The sequence below is a fragment of the Cervus canadensis genome, chromosome 3, assembly GCF_019320065.1.
Source record: "Cervus canadensis isolate Bull #8, Minnesota chromosome 3, ASM1932006v1, whole genome shotgun sequence".
Taxonomy (NCBI): domain Eukaryota; kingdom Metazoa; phylum Chordata; class Mammalia; order Artiodactyla; family Cervidae; genus Cervus; species Cervus canadensis.
In genome coordinates, this window is record NC_057388.1 from 96,335,395 (window position 1) to 96,359,961 (window position 24,567).

Sequence of the window (24,567 nt, forward strand, 5' to 3'; positions counted from 1 at the left end):
CACAATAGCCAGGTCATAGAAGCAAGGTAGATGGCCATCTGACAGATGAATGAATGAAGAAGATGTGGTACAGATATCTGATGGGCTCAGTCATTTAACTTTAAGAACCAACTGGATATAAAATTTAAGCACTATAACCACTAAATAATTCTACAAAGAACTCGATTTACACAAATTTAGCATTTAAAATGAGCAGAACTAAAGTAGGAGGTTGGAATTAACAGACACTGCTATAAATAAAACAGTAGTGTGTATCTACTTATAGCATGGGAAACTATACTCAGTATTTTGTAATAACCTATAAGAAAAAAGAATCTGAAGAAAGAAAAAAAATTATATATATAAATAAATCTCTGTGCTGTCTACCTGAAACTAACACGACATTGTAAATCGACTATTTTGTTGTAGTTGTTTAGGCCCTAAGCTGTGTCTTGACTCTGCGACCCAATGGACCCTAGCCTTTCAGGCTGCTCTGTCCATGGAATTCTCCAGGCAAGAATACTGGAGTGGGTCGCCATGCCCTTCTCCAGGGGATCAGCCCAATCCAGGGATCGAACTCACCAATCTTGCATTGGCAAGCAGATTCTTTACTACTGAGCCACCAGGGAAGCTCAGAAATATCTCAGTAAGATAATAAAATACCAAGCAGAACCTCTGTCATTATCTTTGCAAACACTTGGTATTTCCAACTATATACCTTTAAAAAAAAAAAAATCATTGTAAACATTGATAAAATCCCTGTTTTTCAGATTGCTAAACTGAGCCATAAGAAAGTTACCAGGAGCATGGAGTATCATACACAAATCCACTGCTAATCTTCCAGCCTCAAAGCCCTTCTTCCCCCAAGCACACCTGCTTCCTCTATTCATTACCCAAGGCCTTCCCCAATTCTGGGAGTGTTAAGCGAGCATCAGATCCCCATCCCTACAAGGAAATGGAAGCTAAAATCACCTCTAGTCCAGTTTTATGTGGTGCCTTTAAGTTGTCATTATTCAATCCCTAAATACTTTCAGGAGGTAAAACTTTGAACAGTACAAAAGGAATAGTATACAAGCAACTCCTGAAGCTCAATTCCAGAAAAATAAATGACCCAATCAAAAAATGGGCCAAAGAACTAAACAGACATTTCTCCAAAGAAGACATACAGATGGCTAACAAACACATGAAAGATGCTCAACATCACTCATTATCAGAGAAATGCAAATCAAAACCACAATGAGGTACCATTACACGCCAGTCAGGATGGCTGCTATCCAAAAGTCTACAAGCAATAAATGCTGGAGAGGGTGTGGAGAAAAGGGAACCCTCTTACACTGTTGGTGGGAATGGAAACTAGTACAGCCACTATGGAGAACAGTGTGGAGATTTCTTAAAAAAACTGGGAATAGAACTGCCATATGACCCAGCAATCCCACTTCTGGGCATACACACTGAGGAAACCAGATATGAAAGAGACACATGCACCCCAATGTTCATCGCAGCACTGTTTATAATAGCCAGGACATGGAAGCAACCTAGATGCCCATCAGCAGATGAATGGATAAGGAAGCTGTGGTACATATACACCATGGAATATTACTCAGCCGTTAAAAAGAATTCATGTGAATCAGTCCTAATGAGATGGATGAAACTGGAGCCCATTATACAGAGTGAAGTAAGCCAGAAAGATAAAGAACATTACAGCATACTAACACATATATATGGAATTTAGAAAGATGGTAACGATAACCCTATATGCAAAACAGAAAGAGAGACACAGAAATACAAAACAGACTTTTGAACTCTGTGGAAGAATGTGAGGGTGGGATGTTTCAAAAGAACAGCATGTATACTATCTGTGGTGAAACAGATCACCAGCCCAGGTGGGATGCATGAGACAAGTGCTCGGGCCTGGTGCACTGGGAAGACCCAGAGGAATCGGGTGGAGAGGGAGGTGGGACGGGGGATCGGGATGGGGAATACGTGTAAATCTATGGCTGATTCATATCAATGTATGACAAAACCCACTGAAATGTTGTGAAGTAATTAGCCTCCAACTAAAAAAAAAAAAAAAAAAAGACAACATGACCTAGCAGACCCACAAAATCCACTCTATCCCCAAAGAATATTCCAGATCTTGGCTAGATATCAAATACAAATAGCCATTTAATAAATGATACTTTATGGTTACTATAACTTTCCTTTAAAAAAAAAAAAAAGGAATAGTGTGAAAACAACTCCCTCTCTCTCCCTCCCTCTCTTGACCTCTAGTCCCTCAAGTCGCCTTACTAGAAAATCATTAATTATGTTTCTTGAGCATCCTCCCAGATATTGTTGTTGCTGTTCAGTTGCTAAGTCATGTCCGACTCTCTGCGACCCCATGCACTGCAGCACGCCAGGCTTCCCGGTCCTTCACTATCTCCTGGAGTTTGCTCAAACTCATGTCCATTGGATCGGTGATGCCATCCAACCATCTCATCCTCTGTTACCCGCTTCTCCTCTTGCCCTCAATCTTTCCCAACATCAGCATCTTTTCCAATGAGTCAGCTCTGCATCAGGTGGCCAAAATATAGGAGCTTCAGCATCAGTCCTTCCAATGAATAGTCAGGGCTGATCTCCTTTAGGATTGACTGGTTTGATCTCCATGCAGTCCAAGGGACTATATCCCAGATATAGTTGGTATATATAATAATATGTATAGATATGATTTATAGACTGTTTTGCTTTTTAAATTGCAAAATCCCACAGTAAATTTCCAGAAGTGTAATCTGCACAGAATCTTAGAGGAAACACAACATCAACGTTAAAAATGTCCAATACTCCAGCAGGTTAAGGGGAATTTGACAAGGTGTCTTACAGTGATTTGAAACCATAAAATACACACTCCTCATTTTCATATCTGCCATCTTTTATGAAATCACTTTTAGCCTGTATCCAAAAGAAGTACACGACGGAAGCGACTTAGCAGTAGCAGCAGCAGCAAAAGAAGTACTCACTGATTTAAAATTATATCTCATCATCTGTATGGGAACTAATTTTTAAGCTTCAAGAGGAACTGCAAGGCTCTAATAATTCAGGATCTAATGAGCAAGTCCAAATTCAATCTATGTACTCCTTTCATTGCACCTGATGGCTCACAGAAGGTGCCTGGGAGATGTGACAATCCCAGCCTCTGGCAACTTCTGTTTTTAAAATCAGGTAGGTGACAGTTTTGCCAAACAGACATTAGCAATCATGCATGTAGTAGCTAAATTCCTATTTAGAGCAAAAGAGTGATCACACTAGGAAGGGCTGGTGGCTGCACTGCCACCTTGGTTAAATATTAGCTGCCTTCAGACTCAGCAATTTCTGACTCCCCAAATATCCTTTCCCATCCCCTGACTCAGTTCCTTTTAAGTCTAGATCCTTCATTCATATAGCACAGTGGGCAAGAACTTGGGTGCTGGAGGCAGGCAGACTTGAGTTTGTTTAAATGACCTTTACCAATTTGCTTCAACTCATTAAGCTGCAGCTTTTTTATCTGTAAAACAACTCCTTCATTAGAACATTGAGGGTTTTTTTTGTTGGTTTTTTTTTTTTTTTTTGCTACAACGCAGGACATGCAGGATCTGAGTTCCCAGTCCAGGGATCAAATCCATGCCCCAGCAGTGGAAGCAGGAATTCTTAACCACTGGACTGACAGGGAAGTTCCATTGAGATATCATTTTTGTAAAGCATTAAGTACAATGCCTTTCATCAGAACTAGCTACATAATCTATGGAACCTGATACAAAATCCAAATGTGGAGCCCCTTGTTCAAAGATTATTAAGGATTTCAAGATGGCGACAGCATAGCATCAGATTGCGGGGCCCTGTGGGACAGCACGGGTGGCAGGCCTATGAAGCTAGCCCTCCCTTTCAGATGATAAATGTTCAATAGATGGTAACTATATTACCTTACCAGTTTTCCCTCCCTGCAGGCTCTCTACCCCCTATGTGATGCCTAAGCTACTCAACTTGCAAAGTTTCAGTGGGCCTTTCCAAAAACAGGCACTTTGCCTGAGGAGTAACCTGCATTTGCAAGGAAAAAACTGACCCAAATGGGGGGATCTAAAACAGAAGGTGATGATACCATAAGCTCATGCCAGATGCACTCCCACCTGAGGGCCTTTGCTCTGGTTTTTCAACCTGCTGAGATCCTTCTCCCCTCTTTCAAGCCTCTGTTCAGATCCACTTTGCATGGGAGGCTTATTGTCATCACTCAATTCACTCTGTCCCCCTTACCTCACTCTCATTTTTCCATAGTATTTTATTGTCCGGCATACTATATCTCTTACTTCTTACGCTTATTGTTCATTGTTTATCTTTCCTTGAACACACACACGCGCATAGAGTGTAAGCTTCTCAAGGTCAAGCACTGTGAGATTTTTTTTTTGTTCACTGATAATCCCCAGCTGCTTGAGGGCAAGAGGAGAAGGGGGTGAGAGAGGATGAGATGGTCGGATGGCATTACCGATTCAATGGACATGAGTTTGAGCAAACTCTGGGAGATAGTGAAGGATAGGGAAGCCAGGTGTGCTGCAGTTCCATGGGGTTGCAAAGACTCCGAGATGACTATCAACTGAACAACAACTGCTTAGAGCAGTGTTTTGCACATAGAAGAGACTCAACAACCATTCACTGAAAGAACAAATAAATCTTTGAATGAATGCATAATCAGGCCACCCTTTTTCCAATTGGAGGTCAGGCCATTTCACTAATGGCAATAATAACCAGCTCTGCAACTGGATACTCAACAGAGTTCAAGAAACAGATGGGAAAGTTATCTATTTTGAAATCTCTGCCAAACTCCCCTTAGTTTAGAAGGAATATAATCCAGTCTTCTGTGCTACTAAATCTCATCTTTCAACACTAATTCATATACTCAGTTTGTGGGCCATGACTTGCAACAATGACAAGTGGTATTTTATATGAGAGCTGCCCAGAAGAGAGACAAGTCCCTAAGTGGCAGACATAAAAAATAATTGAAAAAAAAAATCAAATTAGAAGAAAAATAATCACCCGTCACTGCTTCATCACAATGACAGACAAAAACGAAGCTCTTACTACAAAGAAAAAGGTAAGGTCTTTACTCCTGAAACTGTGCATAAAGATGTGAGCCAGTCCGAGCAGTTCTGCCTGGAGTTAATGCCATGGTCACACGTAGCATCTCAAACCCTGAGATCTCACAAATAAGTCCTGAGGCGCAAGGAAGGGAATGTGGACGCTGCACATAATTTATCCCACCAGCAGAAAGACAACCCAAAGCATTACAGCTGCTGGATGAGACATTTTCACAGCATTCATGAGGACAAAAGAGAAGAGCTGCCCCTCGCACATGGTTAAAGTGTGGCCCTCCTCAGGAGAAACATCTGGAGATACTATCAGGAGATATTTGAGGGCCAACCCACTCTCAGTTCTATCTTGGCAACAGGAAGCACATCTGGGCCCCCTAGTCCAAACGCAGCCCACGTGGTCTGCTCGGGACAGGCTGGTCAGCCCAGCCCAGAAGATCACACCACACATCTGGCTTTTGAGCCAGCATGGGCTTCCACTCCCTCTCAGCCTGCCCTTGGCCTGTTTTCAACAAGCCATTCTCAGCCACCACAAATGCCTTGGTGGGAATCACAGGGAGGCCCTCCTCCCTTTTCCCAAAATAACGTCAGCCAGAGGCCAAGGCCAGAGAGGTGGAGCCTGCAGGCCATTTTGCAAAAGTTTCAAATATCCTGGCACTGACCCCACTAAAAGAATCATAAAGAGGCAACAGCCAAGCTTCTCCTTTTATTAGTATTTCTCCCTCCCTCTCTCAATACAAAATCTGCATTTGTAAAAAGAAAATAGAAACAAAGAGATCTCACAATAAAGTCATAGTCTCAGTGCTGGCTGTTGTAAACAAAATTTCATGTTGCAAATTTAATACTGAACACTCAAAATTGAAAACTTTTAAAGAAATGTGTGTGTTCTATGAGAGTTTAATGCCCAAAGGGGTCGACTGGGGCATAAGGCTGAGCAAGGAACTGATGAGCTGTCCCACCTTCCCCAAATCCTTTCCGAAATGTGCACTGTCTCAGATTTTCCATACCCCTTTGCTGATCTTTCCTCTGAAGGAGGAGGAAGCAGACTTCTTGGCTGCATGGTTCAAGGAGTCAAATAAAGCAGTCTTTCTTCTAAAAGGAAGGGGCCTTTTTTCAAGACACACACACATACACAGAGGTATATTTCTTAAAATACAAACCAAAAAGTAAAGGAGAGGGAGAGAATATGACCGCGAAGGAAAGAAACTGCTACTTTGTTTTGTCCAGTTTTTTTAAAGCTTCCCACAAAAATCAGTAGCAAACGAAACAGATGATCAAACCATCTACCCCAGCTTTATGGAGCAATAGGAAATGAAATAGCAGACGTGAAAAGCCCTCGGGGAAGAGTATAAGTTGCTAAAGGAACACAAAGGGTCGTTACTGTTATCAAAAATTTTAAAGGGCCAGCGGCCCACCTTCACCTTTCAGCTAGAAAAACCACACCTCTCCCAGACTGCTCCATTCTGGGAAGGCTCTTCCCAAACACTCCCTTCCCAGTTCCTGGTCCCGAGCTGTTCCGTTGATGACAATTCCCCCGCTCCAGCCGCCCCTTCCCCGGCCCGCCGAGTCCTCACCGTGTGGTACATGAGAGCCTCGGTCTCCCCGGGCTCTGACAGCTCACTCAGCTTGCGGTCCCACTGCAGGACGCTCTGCTCCCCGCTCTCCAGCACCTCCATGGTGGTCCGAGGCGCGCTGGGCCGAGGATGCTGAGCGCAGGAGGGGAGCGGACTGCGCGGCCTCGGAGGGCGAGATCCGCCTCCGAGTGAGGGTGTGTGCCTGTGTGTGTGCCCGTGTGTGCGTGCGTATGCGTGTAGCTTATCACTTAGGAAGCAAAACGTTCGCTCCTCTGCCTCAGAGAGAATTGCCAAGGGCTCCGGGTCCAGTGTCCTCGAAGATCTGAGAATCTCCTGAGGAGACAGATTGTCCAGAGATCAGATCGTAGGCTGAGGAGAATAAACCAGGGTGTTTATCCAAAATAAAGGCAGGAGATCAGTTTTCATCCCAAGAAAAGCCCCTCTCAATAAGCCCACTCTCCGCTACTGCTCCAGACTCAAAACTTTGAGACTCCCCAGGGCTCCTCAGCTCTGCTCCAGGACGCAGCTAAGATTCCACCTCCCTCCAGAGCGGGGACCAATCGGATGATCACCTCGCTGCCCTATCCAATCAAAAGTCTTGCTCTCCGCCCAAAGGCAGGGACTGCGGGAAGTCCCCGCCCATGCCCTGGAATGTGGGCAGACAGCGCCTTTGACGTCACCGGGGAACTACTCCGGCTGAAGTGCCGCCTGCAGCCACGGTCTGCGGCAGCAGACAAATGAAGAGCTTGGATCCGGAAGTGAAGGACAGGGGGAACAACCAACGAGAAAGGAGAGCCTGGGAGGGACAGCCAATCAGATAGCGACAAGAATACATTTTATAAGAGGGAGGGTGCGCTCAGTCTCCTGAGAAAATCAGAGAAATGAGCGCGCGTCTGGAAGACCGTGGTGCTGTGAGCGCAGATTTAAATTCTGTCTTAAGTATTTTCAAGTAGATTAGCTTATTTGACTCTTTCAGAACATTTAAAAAATAAGTCACACGTTGCACACAAATACAAATATTCTCTCGTGCATGAATTTAGATTAGCATATATCTGGCAAACTGTAATTGCTCGTCCTTCCTCACATTTTCCTCCCACTTTCTGTTAGGCTCTTCTCCTGTCGTGTTTTTTATGGGCTCTTATTTTATTTTATTCTTTTATTTACCCTACATACATTATTGAGGAGAGCCAACGGCTTTCTTTTCCAGGTGATATAAGTCTTAACTCAGTGGAAGTGACGGGCAGTAAACAAGTAAAGAAACCCATGTCAGAAAGTGGTAACTCCTATAAAGAAAAACAAAAGCACAGAAGCGAATGATATTTTAGATAGTAGTCGGGGAAGTTCTTTGTATGTAGGTGAGGTTTGAGCACAGACCTGAATGAAGTGAGGTTAGGGGAGAAGCTGCTGTTTTAATTGACAGGCAAGGAAACACATGTGGCTGCAGTTTGAGGTGCTAAACCCTGAGTGCGGGGAGAGGGGGCCTCAGAGATGGGCAGGGCCCAGGCCAACAGGCCTAGATTGGGAAAGAAAAAGCCTCTTCTAAAATATTCCCCCCCCCAACATTGTGATTTTTCTTCCTCCTCTCAGACTCCTCCTTTTAAAGAAACAAAGTGCTTGCGTACATAGTTTGCTCATTTTAAATATAAGGGAGTCTTTGCAAATTGTCCCTAAAAGTTTCTTACAATGACACATTCCAGTGTGGAGGTTTGTCACCTTCACAAATATTTTTTGGTGGATAGGATCATTCTAATTTTGTCTTAGGACTCTAGGGTGTCCTTATAAGGCAGTTTATCATGGGAACTATTCCATTTGTCTGGACCTATCTCTTGGGTCGCTTGAGAATATTTTAATGCTTAAAATATAAATTAATTAATATAACAGTGCTTAAGTAGAATTCTACTTTGTTGGCCCACATTTCCTTTGTATAATAGTTTTCTTTTTCTTTCTCTTAGTTCTTGGTTTTTATTTTACAATCTGCTAACTCCTTCACCACGTCATTTTCATTAGATCACCTATTCAATTTTTAAGGACTTCTTCAATTTTTCTTAGCATAACACTCAACATAAGCAAGCAAGGTAAGAAACATGTACACCCTCCTTAATGCTGGAATACAAACACTTATCTGTCAAACATTTCTATTCTAGGCAGAGTCAGACCCTGGTTTTGCCCATGTGGTTGGCAGAATCTAGGATGGCTCCAATGATCCAGCCTGTCTGTGTTCACACCCTCTTATAACTGCCTCCCCTTGAGTGTGGGTCAGACCTGGGGACTTCCTTCCAACAAAGAGAATATGGCAAAAGTGATGAGATGTCAAAAAACATTCTGGCTCCTGGCTTCCTCATTCTCTCGTCCTCTTTTGTTTGCTTGCTCTGAGCTGCCCTATGGAGAAGCCTACATAGCAAGGGACTGAGGAAGATGTCCATCTAATAGCCAGCAAGGAACTGAGTCCCTCAATCCAATAACCACAAGTAACTGGATCCTGCTAATATAACCACTTGAGTAAATATGGAAGCAAATCCTCCCCAAGTTGAGCCATCAGATGACTACAGCCTTGTGAGAGACCCAGATCTAGAGGACTCAGCTATGCCATGCCCAGATTTCTGACCCACACCAACTAAAGGCAGTAAGTTTATATTGTTTTAAGCCACGGAGTTTTTCCTTCATAAAATCAGTAGTATAATAGTTGGTGTCCTAAATGCTTGATTAAATTTAACTCTATTGCCACAGTAGTAGCACAGTCCCCAGTGGTGAGATTTTTCAGCCTCCTTTATTTCATGTACCCTTCTGTTCACTGTATAGAAGACTTCTTACTGGCACATTTTTTCTTCTACATCTTGAGTCTAGAGTTTGTCCCTTTCCCTCTCATTCTTAGGACTTAAAAAATTTAGCTGACTCTTTTTCAGCTTCTCTGGCATCCCTTAAAAAGTAGCAGCCCTTGCTCCCCTGTCTGTTGTTGTTGGGTTTTGTTATTGGTTTTTGTTTTTTTGAATTAATATTGACATATCACACTGTATCAAATTCAGGAGCACAACATAATGATTCAATATTTGTATCTATTGTGAAAGGATCACCGCAATGTTTAATTACAGTCACCACGCTGTATATTATATCCCCAGGACTTACTTATTTTATAACTTGAACTTTGTGCCTTTTGCCCCTTTCACCCATTTCACTACCGACCTCCACTCAAAAGCCCTGCCTATTCTCTGTCTCCATGAATTTGCTTGTTTCTTTAGATTCTACATAAGTAAGGTCATACAGTATTTGTCTGTCTTTATTTGGTTTTCTATAATGGCATGCTTAGATGGGGCTTCCCTGGTGGCTCAGTGGTAAAGAATCCACCTACAATGTAGGAGAAAGAGGTTCAGCCGCTGGTTTGGGAAGATCTCCTGGAGAAGGAAATGGCAACCCACTCCAGCATTCTTGCCTGGGAAATCCCATAGACAGAGGAGCCTGGTGGGCTGCACTCCATGGAATCAAAAAAGATTTGGACATGACTTAGAGATTAAACAACAGCAATGCTTAGATTCCTTTATCTTTTGTGTTTTTGCTGTGTGATTGCCATCAGGCTTACAGAAAGCAATGCTAAGTAGATAACAATGTAAGTTTGAATTCTTTCTAAATCTCTACATTTACCACCCCCCCCCATTTTGTTTTTGGTCACAGTTTACATCTTTTAATCTTATGTGTCCATTAAAAATTATTGTAGTTGCAATTATTTACTGTTTTTGTCTTTTAACCTTTATACTAGCTTTTTAAGTGATTAACCGGTGTGCTTTTACTGTCTTCTGTTTTCCTGTTAGTACCCTTTTGTTTTAGCTTAGAGAAATTTCTTTCATAATTCTTGTTAGGCCAGTCTAGTGTCAATGAACCCCTTTTGCTTTTGCTTCTTGAAAATCTCTTTATCTCTCCTTCAGTTCTGAAGGACAGTTGTTCCAGGAAGAGTATTCTTGATTGGAAGTTTTTTCTTTCAACATTTTGAATATTGTGCCACTTCCTTCTGGCCTGCAAAGTTTCTATTGAAAAATCTACTAAAACTTTTATGGGGGTTACCTTGTATATAACAAATTGATTTTCTCTTGGCTACTTTTAAGATTCTTTCCTTGTCTTTAAATTTTGACACTTTGATTTTAATGTTTCTTCATGTGGGTCTCTTGGCGTTCATATTATTTGGAACTTTCTGGGCTTCTGGATCTGGACGTCTTATTACTTTTCCAGGTTAGGGAATTTTTCAGCAATTATTTCTTCACATGTGCTTCTGCCCCTTTCTCTCTCTCTCTTTTCCTTCTGGGTCCCCATAATGCAAATGTTGGTCCACTTGCTGTTGTTCCATAAGTTCCTTAGACTGTCTTCACTCTTTTTTTTTTTTTTTTCTTTCCTTTTTGCTGCTCTGATTGGATGAGTTCCATTGACCTGTCTTGAGTTCAGTGATCCTTTCTTCCACTTGATCTAGTCTGCCGTTGAAGCCCTTTATTGTATCTTTTCAGTTCAGGTATTCTTAGTTCTGTGATTTCAATATGGTGCTTTCTTATATTTTATTTTTGTTGAAATTCTTACTCTAGTTTATCCATTCTTCTCTTAAGCTCAGTGAGATGCTTAATGACCATTATTTTGAACTCTATCAGACAAGTCACTTATCTTTGTTTCATTAAGGTCTTATCTTATTCTTGTGTTTGGAGCATACTCTTTTTTCTTTGTGTGAGTCTGTACGAGTTTCTATACATTTGCTAGAGCAGCCATCTCTCCCAGTCTTGAAGGAGTGGCCTCCTGTAGGAAGGTTATTATCCAACTCTGCCTTAACTCTTGGATGTCTCTCAAACCATTATGATTGTCTAAGCAGCATACTTTATTCTTAGTAGTTCACAGTGGTTGAAGCTGTGCCAAGCCCTGTCAATATCAAAGGGAAGGATCTCCGTCAGCACCTAGATGCAGGCTGATTGGAAGTCAGACTCTCAGGCAGCACTTGTAAAGTATGCAAATTTCACAGAAAGACCGGAGATGGGCATTTCTGTCTGCTCTCTGTACACTGATCCTTGGGGAATCACCAGTTAAGAACTGTTTCTTTGTTTGGTACCATTTCATTGAATCCAAGAATACAAGCCCCACTTTCCCCTCGGGCTGGCTATCAAGGGATGTGTTTTCTGGTTAACAACCACAGAAAGTCAGTGAGACAGACATATACACAGCTCTTTGCTTAGAGACTAGACAGCCTGGGGAGGAGCAGAGGGTGAGTGTGAAGGTGGCACTTGCTGGCCTCCCTAGTCTCTGTAATCAGTCCCTAGACGTGTTTAATTAGAAACCTACTCCTCCAGCCATAGCTATCAAGGTAAACTCCTAGAAAGACTGGAGATGCATTCCAGTCTGCTGTCACCTCACTGTGCCCTCATAGGGGAAGGCCATAACTGATTATGAACTTGCTGTCTATTTGACACAGTTCTGTGGGACCCAAAAGTGGAAGACTCACTAGCAACCAAAGCCTGGTGATCAAGAGGTCTCTCCTCAGTGCAACCACAAAATTTGGGGCACCCATCAGACAGGTTCACAAACTGCTTTCCAGGAGATACTGGCAACTGGAGTGAAGCAGAGGAAAAACTCAAATATGGTGCCTGCTGACCAGTGTCCTTGGAAAGTATTTCATAGCCCCCTAGATGAGTATTAGATGAGATGCCTGCCCCTCACTCCAAAGCTTTAAGATAAGCAAATAGGACTGCTTCATGAGCTGCTTGATTGTTTTCAGGAGCTGCTTTAACATTAGGTCCTGGAGGGGAGCCAGGGGAGTTCATGTGAGCCTTTTAATGACTGGTTCTCAGTTCACTATAATTTTGTGGGGCTTGTGGATACAAACCCCACTGGCTTTCAAGGCCAAGATGTTAGAGGGCTCATCTCTCAGATGCTGGTCTTAAAAATTGGGGTGCCAGATGTGGGGTTCAAACCCTTCACTCCTCAAGGGGAAGCTCAGGTTGTGAGACACCCCCCAACCTTTGATTGTGGGTCACTGCATTGGGTGTGAGTTTATGAGAAGATTGTGTCTCAGCCTCTCCTGTCCATGTTGATGTGGGTTTTTTCTTGTTTGCTCAACATGCAGGAGTCACTCAGCTCCTTTGGGGTTTCTTTCAGAGGAAGTTGTTCCATGTGTAGCTGTAGATTTGGTGCATACATAAGAGGAGGTGAGTTCAGGATCCTCCTATGTTGTTATTGTTGACTGAAAAATAATGCTTGTCACCCTGCTTATTTAACTTCCATGCAGAATGCATCATGCAAAATGCCAGGCTGGGTGAAGCACAAGCTAGAATCAAGATTGCCAGGAGAAATATCAACAACCTCAGATATGCAGATGATACCACTCTCATGGCAGAAAGCAAGGAGAAACTAAAGAGCTTGATGAGGGTCAAAGAGGAGACTGAACAAGTCACCTTAAAACTCAACATTCAAAAAACGAGATCATGGCTTCTAGTCCCATCACTTCATTGCAAATAGAAAGAGAAAAAGTGGAAGCAGTGACAGATTTTATTTTCTTGGGCTCCAAAATAACTATGGACAGTGACTGCAGCCATGAAGTTAAAAGACACTTGCTCCTTGGAGGGAAAGCCATAGACAAACCTAGGCAGCACATTAAAAAGAAGAGGCATCATTTTGCTAACAAAGGTCCCTATAGTCAAAGCTAGGTTTTTCTAGTAGTCATGTATGGATGTGAGAGTTAGACCATAAAGAAAACTAGGTGCCAAAGAACTGATGCTTTTGAACTGTGGTGATGGAGAAGACTCTTGAGAGTCCTTTGGATAGCAAGGGGATCAAATCAGCAATCCTAAAGGAAATCAGTCCTGAGTATACATTGGAAGGACTGATGCTGAAGCTGAAACTCCAATACTTTCACCACCTGATGAGAGGGCCTTCTCACTGGAAAAGACCCTGATGCTGGGAAAGATTGAAGGCAAAAGGAGCAGGGGGTGACAGAGAATGAGATGGTTAGATAACATCACTGACTCAATGGACATGAATTTGAGCAAATTCCAGGAGATTGTGAAGGACAGGGAAGCCTCACATGCTGCAGTCCATAGGGTCACAAAGAGTTAGACATGACTTAGTGACTGAACAACAACAACAAAAATGCACAACCTAAAAGCTGATAATCCTGTTTTATCTGGCAAACTTTGAGGATACACCTGAGAGGCAACCGCTCAAAAAGCTCTGTGGGACTGCTCTGAAGAGGCAAAGGAGGAGCCAGAATACATAGGTGTTTTACAACAAAAACTAGGCTGTCAGAACATCAAAAAATTACCATTAAAGAAAACCAGATATCTCAAATTAATGACTTTAGCACGTTTCTATGTGTGGGAAGATGCGAGTTGGCACTCATTGAAATCCTTCCTTTGGTATGCACCTTATCTAAGGCCAGTAACTCGTTTTTTTCCCATCCTGAGTTCCCTCAGTGTTTACCATAAAGGGCTGTACTGGCTGATGGCTTGATGGCCACATTATCCTTTTTGCTCTTAAAGGCAGGGGCATTCTTAGTCCATGGAACTTCCCAGGTGGTGCTAGTGGTAAAAAACCCACCTGCCAATGCAGGAGATGTAAGAGACATCTTACAATGGGTTCAATCCTTGGGTGGGGAAGATCCCTTGGAGGAGGACATGGCAACCCACTCCAGTATTCTTGCCTGGAGAATCCCATGGACAGAGGAGCCTGGCAGGCTACAGTCCCTAGCATCACAAAGAGTAGGACACAACTGAAGCAATTTAGCATGCACGCATTCTTAGCCCATATTATCTTGTTCCTATCTATTCTTGATGAATAAATGATCTCTGAATAGGCCATGTTAATGGTTTTAAAGTTTCTGAAGAAGCGTCTTTTTTGTTCTATAATACTCTTGATTTTCAACCATCCTTTGAGAGTTTTCATCCTGTTTTAATTTGTTCTATCCCTTAACTCTGGTTTGGAATGGGAGCAAACTTTTACTGCTACTTGATGTTCCTTCTTTTACTTCTCCCTGTTCGAATCATATTCAGTTTGACAAAGACAGTGTCCAGCTTTGAGGATTTCTTTCAGTTATCATTACTTAACTAGAAATGATGTCTTTCCATTTCACAGTCATTATTATTTCCTGCACATAGCACCCAGAAGAGAGATGATATCTGGGAGAATCTCTCCATAGAAAACCAGGGATTACAGGATTGGTTATGGGGTCCTTTAGCCCTGAGGGATCCTGAAAAAAAAAAAGTGGTGTGAGAATCCTGAGCACTGAGATAAAGAATCACACAAGAGGAGGAGATGAAGGGAGACGCTGTAAACCTCACAGGAGTCAGCCCTGAGGAGACAGTGAGCTAGAAAGGGTTGGAGGATATAAGACCCTTAGAAACAATTGCTTGTTGACAGAGAATAGTCCCTGAGGGGGGTCCTGGGTGCTGCCATTCTGCCTGAAGCCTAGGAAACAGTGTCTGTTTCCCTCCCCTCTTCAGTCCCTCCCTCTCTCTCCCTCCCCCTCCCCTCTTCCTCTCTGTCTCTCTCTCTCTCAACTCTGAGAGAGGGGGCTAGGAAAGCCTAGAGAGCAGGCTACCCTTGGAAAATCTAGTAAATCTGTAAACCTCTTCCCATCCTGGAAAGATCAAAGATGGCAGAGCCACTGTGAAGAAGAGGACTTGCTAGAGATGCGGGCAGCTGCAGCCACGTGTCACTGGCCCTGCTATACTTTGCTCCCCTCAGATCTTAGCTACACCCTCCCTCTCAATCACTGTCTGAATTCATGCTCCTGGTAATTTGCCACTGAGACTGAACTGGCTAATAAACTACAGCTTCTTTTAAAACGTGAGAGAATGTTTTCTCAGCCAACTGGATAACTGTGTGAAAATAAAATTTTACAAGCCCTGCCTTACAACTTATGTGGAAATAAACTTCAGATGGATGAAGGACATGAGTGTAAAAGGAAACAGCTGTTTCAAGATAAAATACTTTTATAATTTCAGTGTGAGAGCTAGACACAATATAAAAGGTAGAAAACATATAGGAAAAGCTAGATGTGTGTATACCTAGATATAGGTGTGTATGTTTGAGTATATGTGTACTTCCCAGGAGGTCAGTGGTAAAGAATCCATCTGCCAACACAGGAGACGTGGGTTCCATCCCTTGTTGGGAAGATCCCCTGGGGAAGGAAGTGGCAACCCACTCCAGTATTCTTTCAAGGATAATCCCATGGACAGAGGAGTCTGGTGGGCTACAGTCCGTGGGTTTCCAGAATTGGACACAACTGACTAAGCCACACACACATGCACTCATGAATATATTTATGAAAACTGAAAGTGTTAGTCACTAAGTTGTGTCTGACTCCATTGACTGTAGCCCTCCAGAACTCTGTCCATGGAATTCTCCCTGCAAGAATACTGGAGTGGGTTGCTATTCCCTTCTCCAGGGCATCTTCCTGACCTAGGAATCGAACCAGGGTCTCCTGCATTGCAGGCAGACTCTTTACCATCTGAGCCACCAGGGAAGCTCAAAAATATGTATATACATATATTTGTTAATATATACATACACACACATATATATATATATCCACAGGGAAAATGTAACTTAAATGTCATTAAGATGTTATACATGCTATTGTTAACCTGAATCTTTTCTACTGAAGGTCTTTTAAAATTGTTTCTCCCTGTACTCCCATACCATCATATGTAAACAGTGTTACAGTCCTGTATGTACCTTTCCACACTTTACATTATGCTCATATAGTTCTGTACAAATACACATGCATATGGAGGAACTTGGTCATTGTTGAATTATGCACACTTCCCTGCATTTTGCTTTTCTTACTTAACAAGAGATCTTGAAAACCCTCCTACTCTTCCAATACAGATCTAATGTATTTTTGTTAATGACTTACAAAAACAGGACTGTTAAAAGATAACTGAAATATATTTAAAATTTTTAAGAGTTTGCTTAAGCAAAAAGCGATTTGAACCTGGCATTAGTGAAGCTGGCAGATAAGAAGGAGTTCCGGGGAGCTCTACAGGACAAAAGACTTATATAGACAAAAGGGAGCAGGAACAAGGAAGTTACCCTAGGCCAAAAAACAGGTTGGTTATGGTGAGGTTACTTTAAGGCAGTTTACCTAACGAATGCTAATCAGGAGATTCCATTTCTGGGTAAGCAGAAACTCTATCTATGTTGTCTCACGTTGGTGGACCTTAGCATAAGTGACTTCATTTGGGGCCTGTTGTCTTATTTTAACAGGATAAAGCACATTTTATTCCCCAATTGATGAGCATTTATTCCATTTCCATATATTAAATGGGTTAACATGGCTTTCTCTTTTGAATTTCCCAATAAGTGACCTTCTCCTAGTACTGGAAGACTAGGCTCTGATTATTGCATTTGACAGCCTACAGAGCGCCCAGTTCCCAGAGAGAGGGGATGGGGTGCCAGGTGTGGAGGACAGAAAAGAGCAGGGAAATAAAAGGTCTTGAAGGGATGGGGAAGAGACGGAGGCCTAAAAGATAAGACTTTGCTATGCTATATTATTGCCCCATGACTCCAGCACGCTCCGGGAGTTGGTGATGGACAGGGAGGCCTGGCGTGCTGCAGTCCATGGGGTGGCAAAGAGTCAGACACGACTGAGCGACTGAACTGACCTGATTATTGCCTCAAACCAGTGTAGGGGCTTTTACCTTGGGATATTCTTTCTGATATGTCACAAGAGAAGGTGGTGGAGGCCAGAGATTGACAGAAGGAAGATGGAAGACACAATCAACCTGAAACTAAACCTCTGAACTACAGTTCAACCCAGTTTAGTCATGTCTAACTCTGCAACCCCAGTGACTGCAGCACGCCAGGCCTCCCTGTCCATCACCAACTCCTGGAGCTTGCTCAGACTCATGTCCATCAAGTCGGTGATGCCATCCAACCATCTCGTCCTCTGTTGTCCCCTTCTCCTGCTTTCAATCTTTCCAAAGGACAAGAATTGAAGTTTCAGTCAGAATTTTGTTTACTTCTACAACACTGCCACCATGTGGCTATAGAAGAACATTGCAGCCAGCAAACTCAGTGATGGGTTCGGAGAGTTGTTCAGTTGCTAAGTCTGGTCTGACTCTTTGAGATCCCATTGACTGCAGCACGCCAGGCTTCCCTGTCCTTCACTGTCTCCTGGAGTTTGCTCAAACTCATGTCCATTGAGTTTGTCCATTGAGCCATCCGACCATCTAATTCTCTGTCATCCCCTTCCCCTCCTGCCCTCGATCTTTCTCAGCATCAGGGTCTTTTCCAGGGAGTTGGCTTTTTGAATTAGGTGGCCAAAGTATTGCAGCTTCAACTTCAGCATCAGTCCTTCCAAGGAATATTCAGGGTTGATTTCCTTTTGGATCGACTGGTTTGATCTCTTTGAAGTTCAAGGGACTCTCAAGAGTCTTCTCCAACAGTTCAGTTCAGTTCAGTTTAGTTGCTCAGTTGAATCCGACTCTTTGCGATCCCATGGACTGCAGCACGCCAGGCCTCCCTGTCCATCGCCAACTCCAGGAGTTTACTCAAACTCATGTCCATTCAGTCGGTGATGCCATCCAACCATCTCATCCTCTATCATCCCCTTCTCCTCCTGCCTTCAGTCTTTCCCAGCATCAGGGTCTTCATATGAATCTAAAAAGAAATGATACAAATGAACTTACATATAAAACAGAGACTCACAGACTTAGAAAATGACTTATGGTTGCCGGGGGGGAAGACTTTGGGAAGGTCATGTACATACTGCTCTATTTAAAATGGATAACCAACAAAGGCCTACTGTATAGCACATGGATCTCTGCTCTATATTATATACCAGCCTGCATGGGAGGAGGGGTTGAGGGAGAATGGATACATGTGTATGTATGGCTGAGTCCCTTAGCTGTTCATCTGAAACAACCACAACATTGTTAACTGGTTACACATCAATACAAAGTAAAAAGTTTAAAGTCTGGGGAAAGACAAACAAATAAATAAGGAAAATAATTTTTTATATAAAGATTAATTTTTTAATATAGTTATCTAATTGCCCTAGTACCATGAGAGCCTCTTTCTTGTGTAGTAGCTTGTATTGTGGAAAAAAATACATACGTACTCACAGGAGATTTGCTTTTATTCCAAAGCCTTTCACCATGACACCAAACTATCACTGTCTCCACTAGAGGGAACTATTTTTTTTTGTTTCTAGTTTGTTGTTCCAGTGTTTCTCTTTCAAAAATTTTCCCTCAATTTGCATGTTACAATCAATGAAATACAGATAATCTGCCCCAAGTAATATACATTCTAGTATTGCTGGCTTTTCAACTTCTGAAAAAGGATATCTTTACTATTTGTTCTTCTCTGAGGCTCTTTCCCCCCGTTCTGTTATATTACTGAGACTCGTGCATGCAGCTCCGTGTAGCTGCTGTTCACTCAGTTTTACTGAGGCGTGCTATTCCATCATGTGAGTATACCACAAGACATTTATCCTTCTGTCACTAACATTTGATTGTTTCCAGTGTTTTTCCTGTTATGGATACTCTCTTTTAAGAAAAAAAAAAAAGGCTTATTTATTTATTTAGCTATGCTGGGTCTTAATTGCCGCACTTGGGATCTTCAATCTTCGTAGAGGCATGCGAGATCTTTAGATGAGTCATGTGAGATGTAGTCCCTTGATCAAGGATTGAACCCACACCCCCAGCATTGGGAACGTGGAATCTGAGCCAGTGGACCACAAGGGAAGTCCCCTATTTTGTGTACTCTTGTGAATATTCTTATTCATGTTTCTTAGTAATGTGTGAGACTGCCACCTATTTGAGCAACATGGAATTGCTAAAGAGAACACAGTATGTAATGTCCCACTGTAGTAAAAATTGTGGAGAGACTTCTGGTTTCCAGTCTAGCACGTAAGGAGCTTAGAAGTCATCATTCCTAGCCACACAAGAAGAAGCTTAACCTGTAGCACAGGGAACTTTATTGAACATATTCAGTGTCTTGTAATAACCTATAATGGGAAAGAATCTGAAATATATATACACATACATATATACATATGTTCATACATGTCTGAATCACTTTGTTGTTCACCTGATGCTAACACAATGTTGAGCTTTTTAAAAGTACAACCGTTTTTTAAAAGGATTTTTAAAAAAGAAAAGCTTAACAAACTGAAATTCAACAAGTCTTCTTAGATCTACCAAAGAACTGAGGTAGCAGGGCAAACTGCTGTCCTCCAAATTGGAGACAGGGGCAAATGCAAACAACCACAAATTATTAAAGTAAAATCTTTTACAGGAAACAGTCCTGGGAAACTCTACACTGTAACTGTGGATTTCTGGAGGCTCAATGTGGACAAGTTTAAGAATTAAAAACTCAGAGCAGGAGAGGAATCTTTGGGGAATCCCCACATTTTTATGAGTTTTACTTCCACAGGCTCAACCAAATTCTTACAATGAAGGTAAGAGAAAAATTCTCTCATGCTCCTGGCAAAAGGCAAGGGAGAAAGCAGTCTGTGTTTCCTAACAAGGCCTGATCTCAAAAAAAAAAAAACAAAAACAAACTGTTCTATCAGAGCCTAACTGACCTGGGGAAACGGATTCCAGCCCCTCTAGCTTTCCTGTCTTACCCAAGGAGGAAGGGAGACTGAGATGTACTTGTGAAGGTCACATCCCCAGGGCACAGGCTCTCTAAAACATGGATACCTAGTCATAGCACTATAGAAAGCTTCTCTTGGACTTCCGTGGTGGCTCAGTGGTTAAAAAACAAAAACAAAAACAAAAAAACACCTGCCAGTGTAGGGGACACAAGTTGGATCCCTGGTCTGGGAAGATCCCACCTGCTGTGGGACGACTAAGCATCACAGCTCCCAGGCCAGCACTCTAGAGGCGGTAAGCAGCGGTTACTGCACCCAAACAGCCTGTGCGCCGCAGCAGAGAGTAGCCAGAGCTCCCTGCAAGTCCGAAAGCCTGCCCGCAGCAGTGAAGACCCAGCACAGCAAAAATAAAGACGTTAATAAATAAATCTTTGGGGGAAAAAAGGAAACTTTTCTCCCCCAGTACCTTATCTCCACATCAGTAAGGCTCTTGTGTAATAACAAGTTACAGCTTCAAGCCTCAGGCCTTATTTAAGAAGACCTGGAACCCAAAGACAGTAGGTGAAGCAAACACAAGGACACTGAGGAAATTTTAGCCTCTGACAGCTACAGGGACAATGAATAGCACACACAGCCTAACCCCTGGCCAGGTAAACCTAAAACTTCACATTAAAGGCCTGTTTACTCCCATACCTTTAGCCCAGCACATTGTGTCTAGTTTTCAACAGATCATTCCAAAGCAGGCGAAAGACAAGACAACGCATTTTTAAGAGACAGAGCAAGCATCAGAACCAGGCTCCGACTTGGCAGAGATGTTGTAATGATCAAACCGGGAGTTTAAAACACCTATATTAACATGCTAAGGCTTTAAAGGGAAAAGTGGGAAGGATGGAAAACAGATGGGTAATGAAAGTAGAGAGAAGGTGTTGAGTCTAAAGGAGTCCGTGATGTTGACGCATCCATTATGTCTGGCCGAGCTGCTGCACAGGCTTTGAACCAGCACCAGCCCTTCCTGTGAGTGCACGCCTTAGATAAGAGCCTGCAGAATCACAAGCAAAGTAAATTCTTGATATGACTTCCCCAACTACCCTGTACTAAGCACTTTTCCCTGCCTCCCAGCACCTTCCCATTGGGTGCCCATTACATAAGATCCTTGTGAAGCTTACCAAAACCTTACCTGTCTGTGTTTGAATTGACCAATCTGGCCTCAGCCTGGGAACCCCAAGCTTTCCACCCATAGACCCTAATGAGGACATGTGCCCCAGGTCCTGCCCTGCCCTCTTGGCCTGCATCCTGCCTTGACCTCCCCGTGGAGCCCTTCAAGGTGTGTCCTTTAAAAAAAAAATTTATTTATACAGTCAGCAAAAATAAGACCAGTAGCTGACTGTGGCCCAGATCATGAACTCCTTATTGCCAACTTTAGACCTAAATTTAAGAGAGTAGGGAAAACCACTAGACCATTCAGGTGTGACCTAAATCAAATCCCTTACGATTATACAGTGGAAGTGACAAATAGATGCAAGGGATTAGATCTGATAGACAGAGTGCCTGAAGAACTATGGACAGAGGTTCGTAACATTGTACAGGAGGTGCTGATCAAAACCATCCCCAAGAAAAAGAAAGGCAAAATGGTTGTCTGAGGAGGGCTTACAAAGAGCTGAGAAAAGGGAGTGAAAGGCAAAGGAGAACAGGAAGGATATATTGATCTGAATGCAGAGTTCCAAAGAATAGCAAGGAGAGGTAAGAAAGCCTTCTTAGTGATTAATGCAAAGAAATAGAGGAAAACGATAGAATGGGAAAGACTAGAGATCTCTTCAAGAGATACCAAGGGAACATATCATGCAAAGATGAGCACAATAAAGGATAGAAATGGTATGGACGTAACAGAAGCAGAAGATGTTAAGATGAGGTTGCAAGAATACATAGAAGAACTATACCAAAAAGGTCTTAATGACCTAGATAACCACAATGGTGTGATCATTCACCTGAAGACAGGAATCCTGGAGTGCGAGGTCAGGTGAGCCTTGGGAAACATCACTATGAATAAAGCTAGTGGAGGTGATGGAATTTCAGTTGAGCTATTTCATCCTAAAAGATGATGTTGTGAAAGGGCTACATTCAGTATGCCAGCACATTTGGAAAACTCAGCAGTGGCCATGAGACTGGAAAATGTCAGTTTTCATTCCAATCTCAAAGAAAGGCAATGCCATAGAATGTTTAAACTATCACACAATTGCACTCATCACACACGCTAGCAAAGTAATGCTCAAAATTCTCTAAGCCAGGCTTCAACAGTATGTGAACTGAGAACTTCCAGATGTTGAAGCTGGATTTAGAAAAGGCAGAGGAACCAGAGATCAAACTGCCAACATCCACAGGATCGTAGAAAAAGCAAGAGAATTAAAAAAAAAATCCACTCCTGCTTAATGAACTATGCTAAAGCTTTTGACTATGTGGATCACAACAAACTGGAAAATTCTTCAAGAGATGGGAATAACAGAGGCACCTTAGCTGCCTCCTAAGAAATCTGTATGCAGGTCAAGAAGCAACAGTTAGAACCAGACATGGAACAACGGACTGGTTCCAAATTGGGAAAGGAGTATGTCAAGGCTGTATATTGTCACCCTGCTTATTTAATTTATATTTAGAGTACATCATGCAAAATGCTGGGCTGGATGAAGCACAAGCTGGAATCAAGATTGCCAGGAGAAATATCAATAAACTCAGATATGCAGATAACACCACCCTTATGGCAAAAACTGAAGAGGAACTAAAGAGCCTCTTGATGAAAGTGAAAGAGGAGAGTGAAAAAGTTGACTTAAAGCTTAACATTCAAAAAAACTAAGATCATGGCATCTGATCCCATCACTTCATGACAAATAGATGGGGAAAGAATGGAAACAGTGACAGACCTCATTTTCTTGGACTCCAAAATCAATGCATATGGTGACTGCAGCCATGATATGAAAAGATTCTTGCTCCTCAGAAGAAAATCTATGACAAATTTAGACAGCATATTAAAAAGCAGAGACGTTACTTTGCCAACAAAGGTCCAACTAGTCAAAGCTTTGTTTTTTTCCAGTAGTCATGTATGGATGTGAGAGTTGGGCTATAAAGAAAGCTGAATGCTAAAGAATTGATGCTTTTGAACTGTGGTGTTGGAGAAGACTCTTGAGTCCCTTGGACTGCAAGGAGATCAAACCAGTCAATCCTAAAGGAAATCAGTCCTGAATATTCATTGGAAGGACCGATGCTGAATCTGAAACTCCAATACTTTGGCCACCTGATGAGAAGAACTGACTCATTTGAAAAACCGTGATGCTTGGAAAGATTGAAGGCGAGAGGAGAGGGGGACGACAGAGGATGAGATGGTTGGATGGCATCACAGACTCAGTGGACGTGAATTTGAGCAAAGTCCTGGAGATAGTTAGGGACAGGGGAGCCTGGCGTGCAGCAGTCCATGGTGCTGCAAAGAGTTGGACATGACTGAACAACAACTCTTCCAAAATCAAAAGGCACTGACTGCGTATAGGCAACCAATTGTAACCATTCAGGAGGCCAAAAATTTTAAGAATAACAATTAGGACATTAGTACTGTGTTATTCTGTTAATATTGCAGCATGTTTTCGAAGTTTATTCCAACTCTGAAGTTCTAAGCTTCATTATTCAAAGGCTGGATCATCTGTGTAAACTGAATTCAAATAAATCTTTTTTCCAGCCTCTTTTATATAGTAGAAACTATGCCACTCAATGAGGATTCAAAACTTTCCAGACCGTGTACCTCACCCCTAAGAGTTCATTTCTAAGAAAGACATAGACATAAGTCAATTATTATAGGTCCTGTTCAACAAAACATTTCCTTCTTCTACAACATTGCATTATTCAGCAGAGTTTATAAAAAAAAAAGTGTTCACAATTATATTTATTCAGTTACCTGACCCTTGGCCCCAAAATCCTGGAATAGGGTCACATTTACTCCCAGATCAATGTCACATTTACTTAATACACATCATATAAAGCCAAGTGAAAGGCACTCAGTAGTGTCCAACTCTTTGTGACCCCACAGACTCTACAGTCCATGGAATTCTCCAGGCCAGAATACTGGAGTGGGTAGCCTTTCCTTTCTCCAGGGGATCTTCCCAGCCCGGGGATCAAACCCAGGTCTCCCTCATTGCAGGCAAATTCTTTATCAGCAGAGCCACAAGGGAAGCCCCATATAAAGTCAAAGCAAAGGTAAATGCCATCTTTTCAAAAGGCAGGCTCTTCACATCAGGTGGCTAAAGTGTTGGAGCTTCAGCTTCAGCAATGGTCCTTCCAATGAATATTTAGGGTTGATTTCCTTTAGGATTGACTGGTTTGATCTCCT

At 42.4% G+C, this 24,567-nt stretch overlaps 1 protein-coding gene across 1 annotated transcript in view; it reads right to left on the reverse strand.

The window, feature by feature from the left end:
• The window catches only part of CREB3L2 (cAMP responsive element binding protein 3 like 2), a 131,303-nt gene extending 124,132 nt beyond the window's left edge, over nt 1-7,171 (reverse strand). Inside the window, exon 1 of the mRNA XM_043463822.1 lies at nt 6,647-7,171. Coding sequence (XP_043319757.1) covers nt 6,647-6,748 — 102 coding nt within the window. The 5' untranslated portion in view covers nt 6,749-7,171. The remainder of the gene's footprint in view (nt 1-6,646) is intronic.
• Between the last annotated feature and the right edge of the window lie 17,396 nt (nt 7,172-24,567).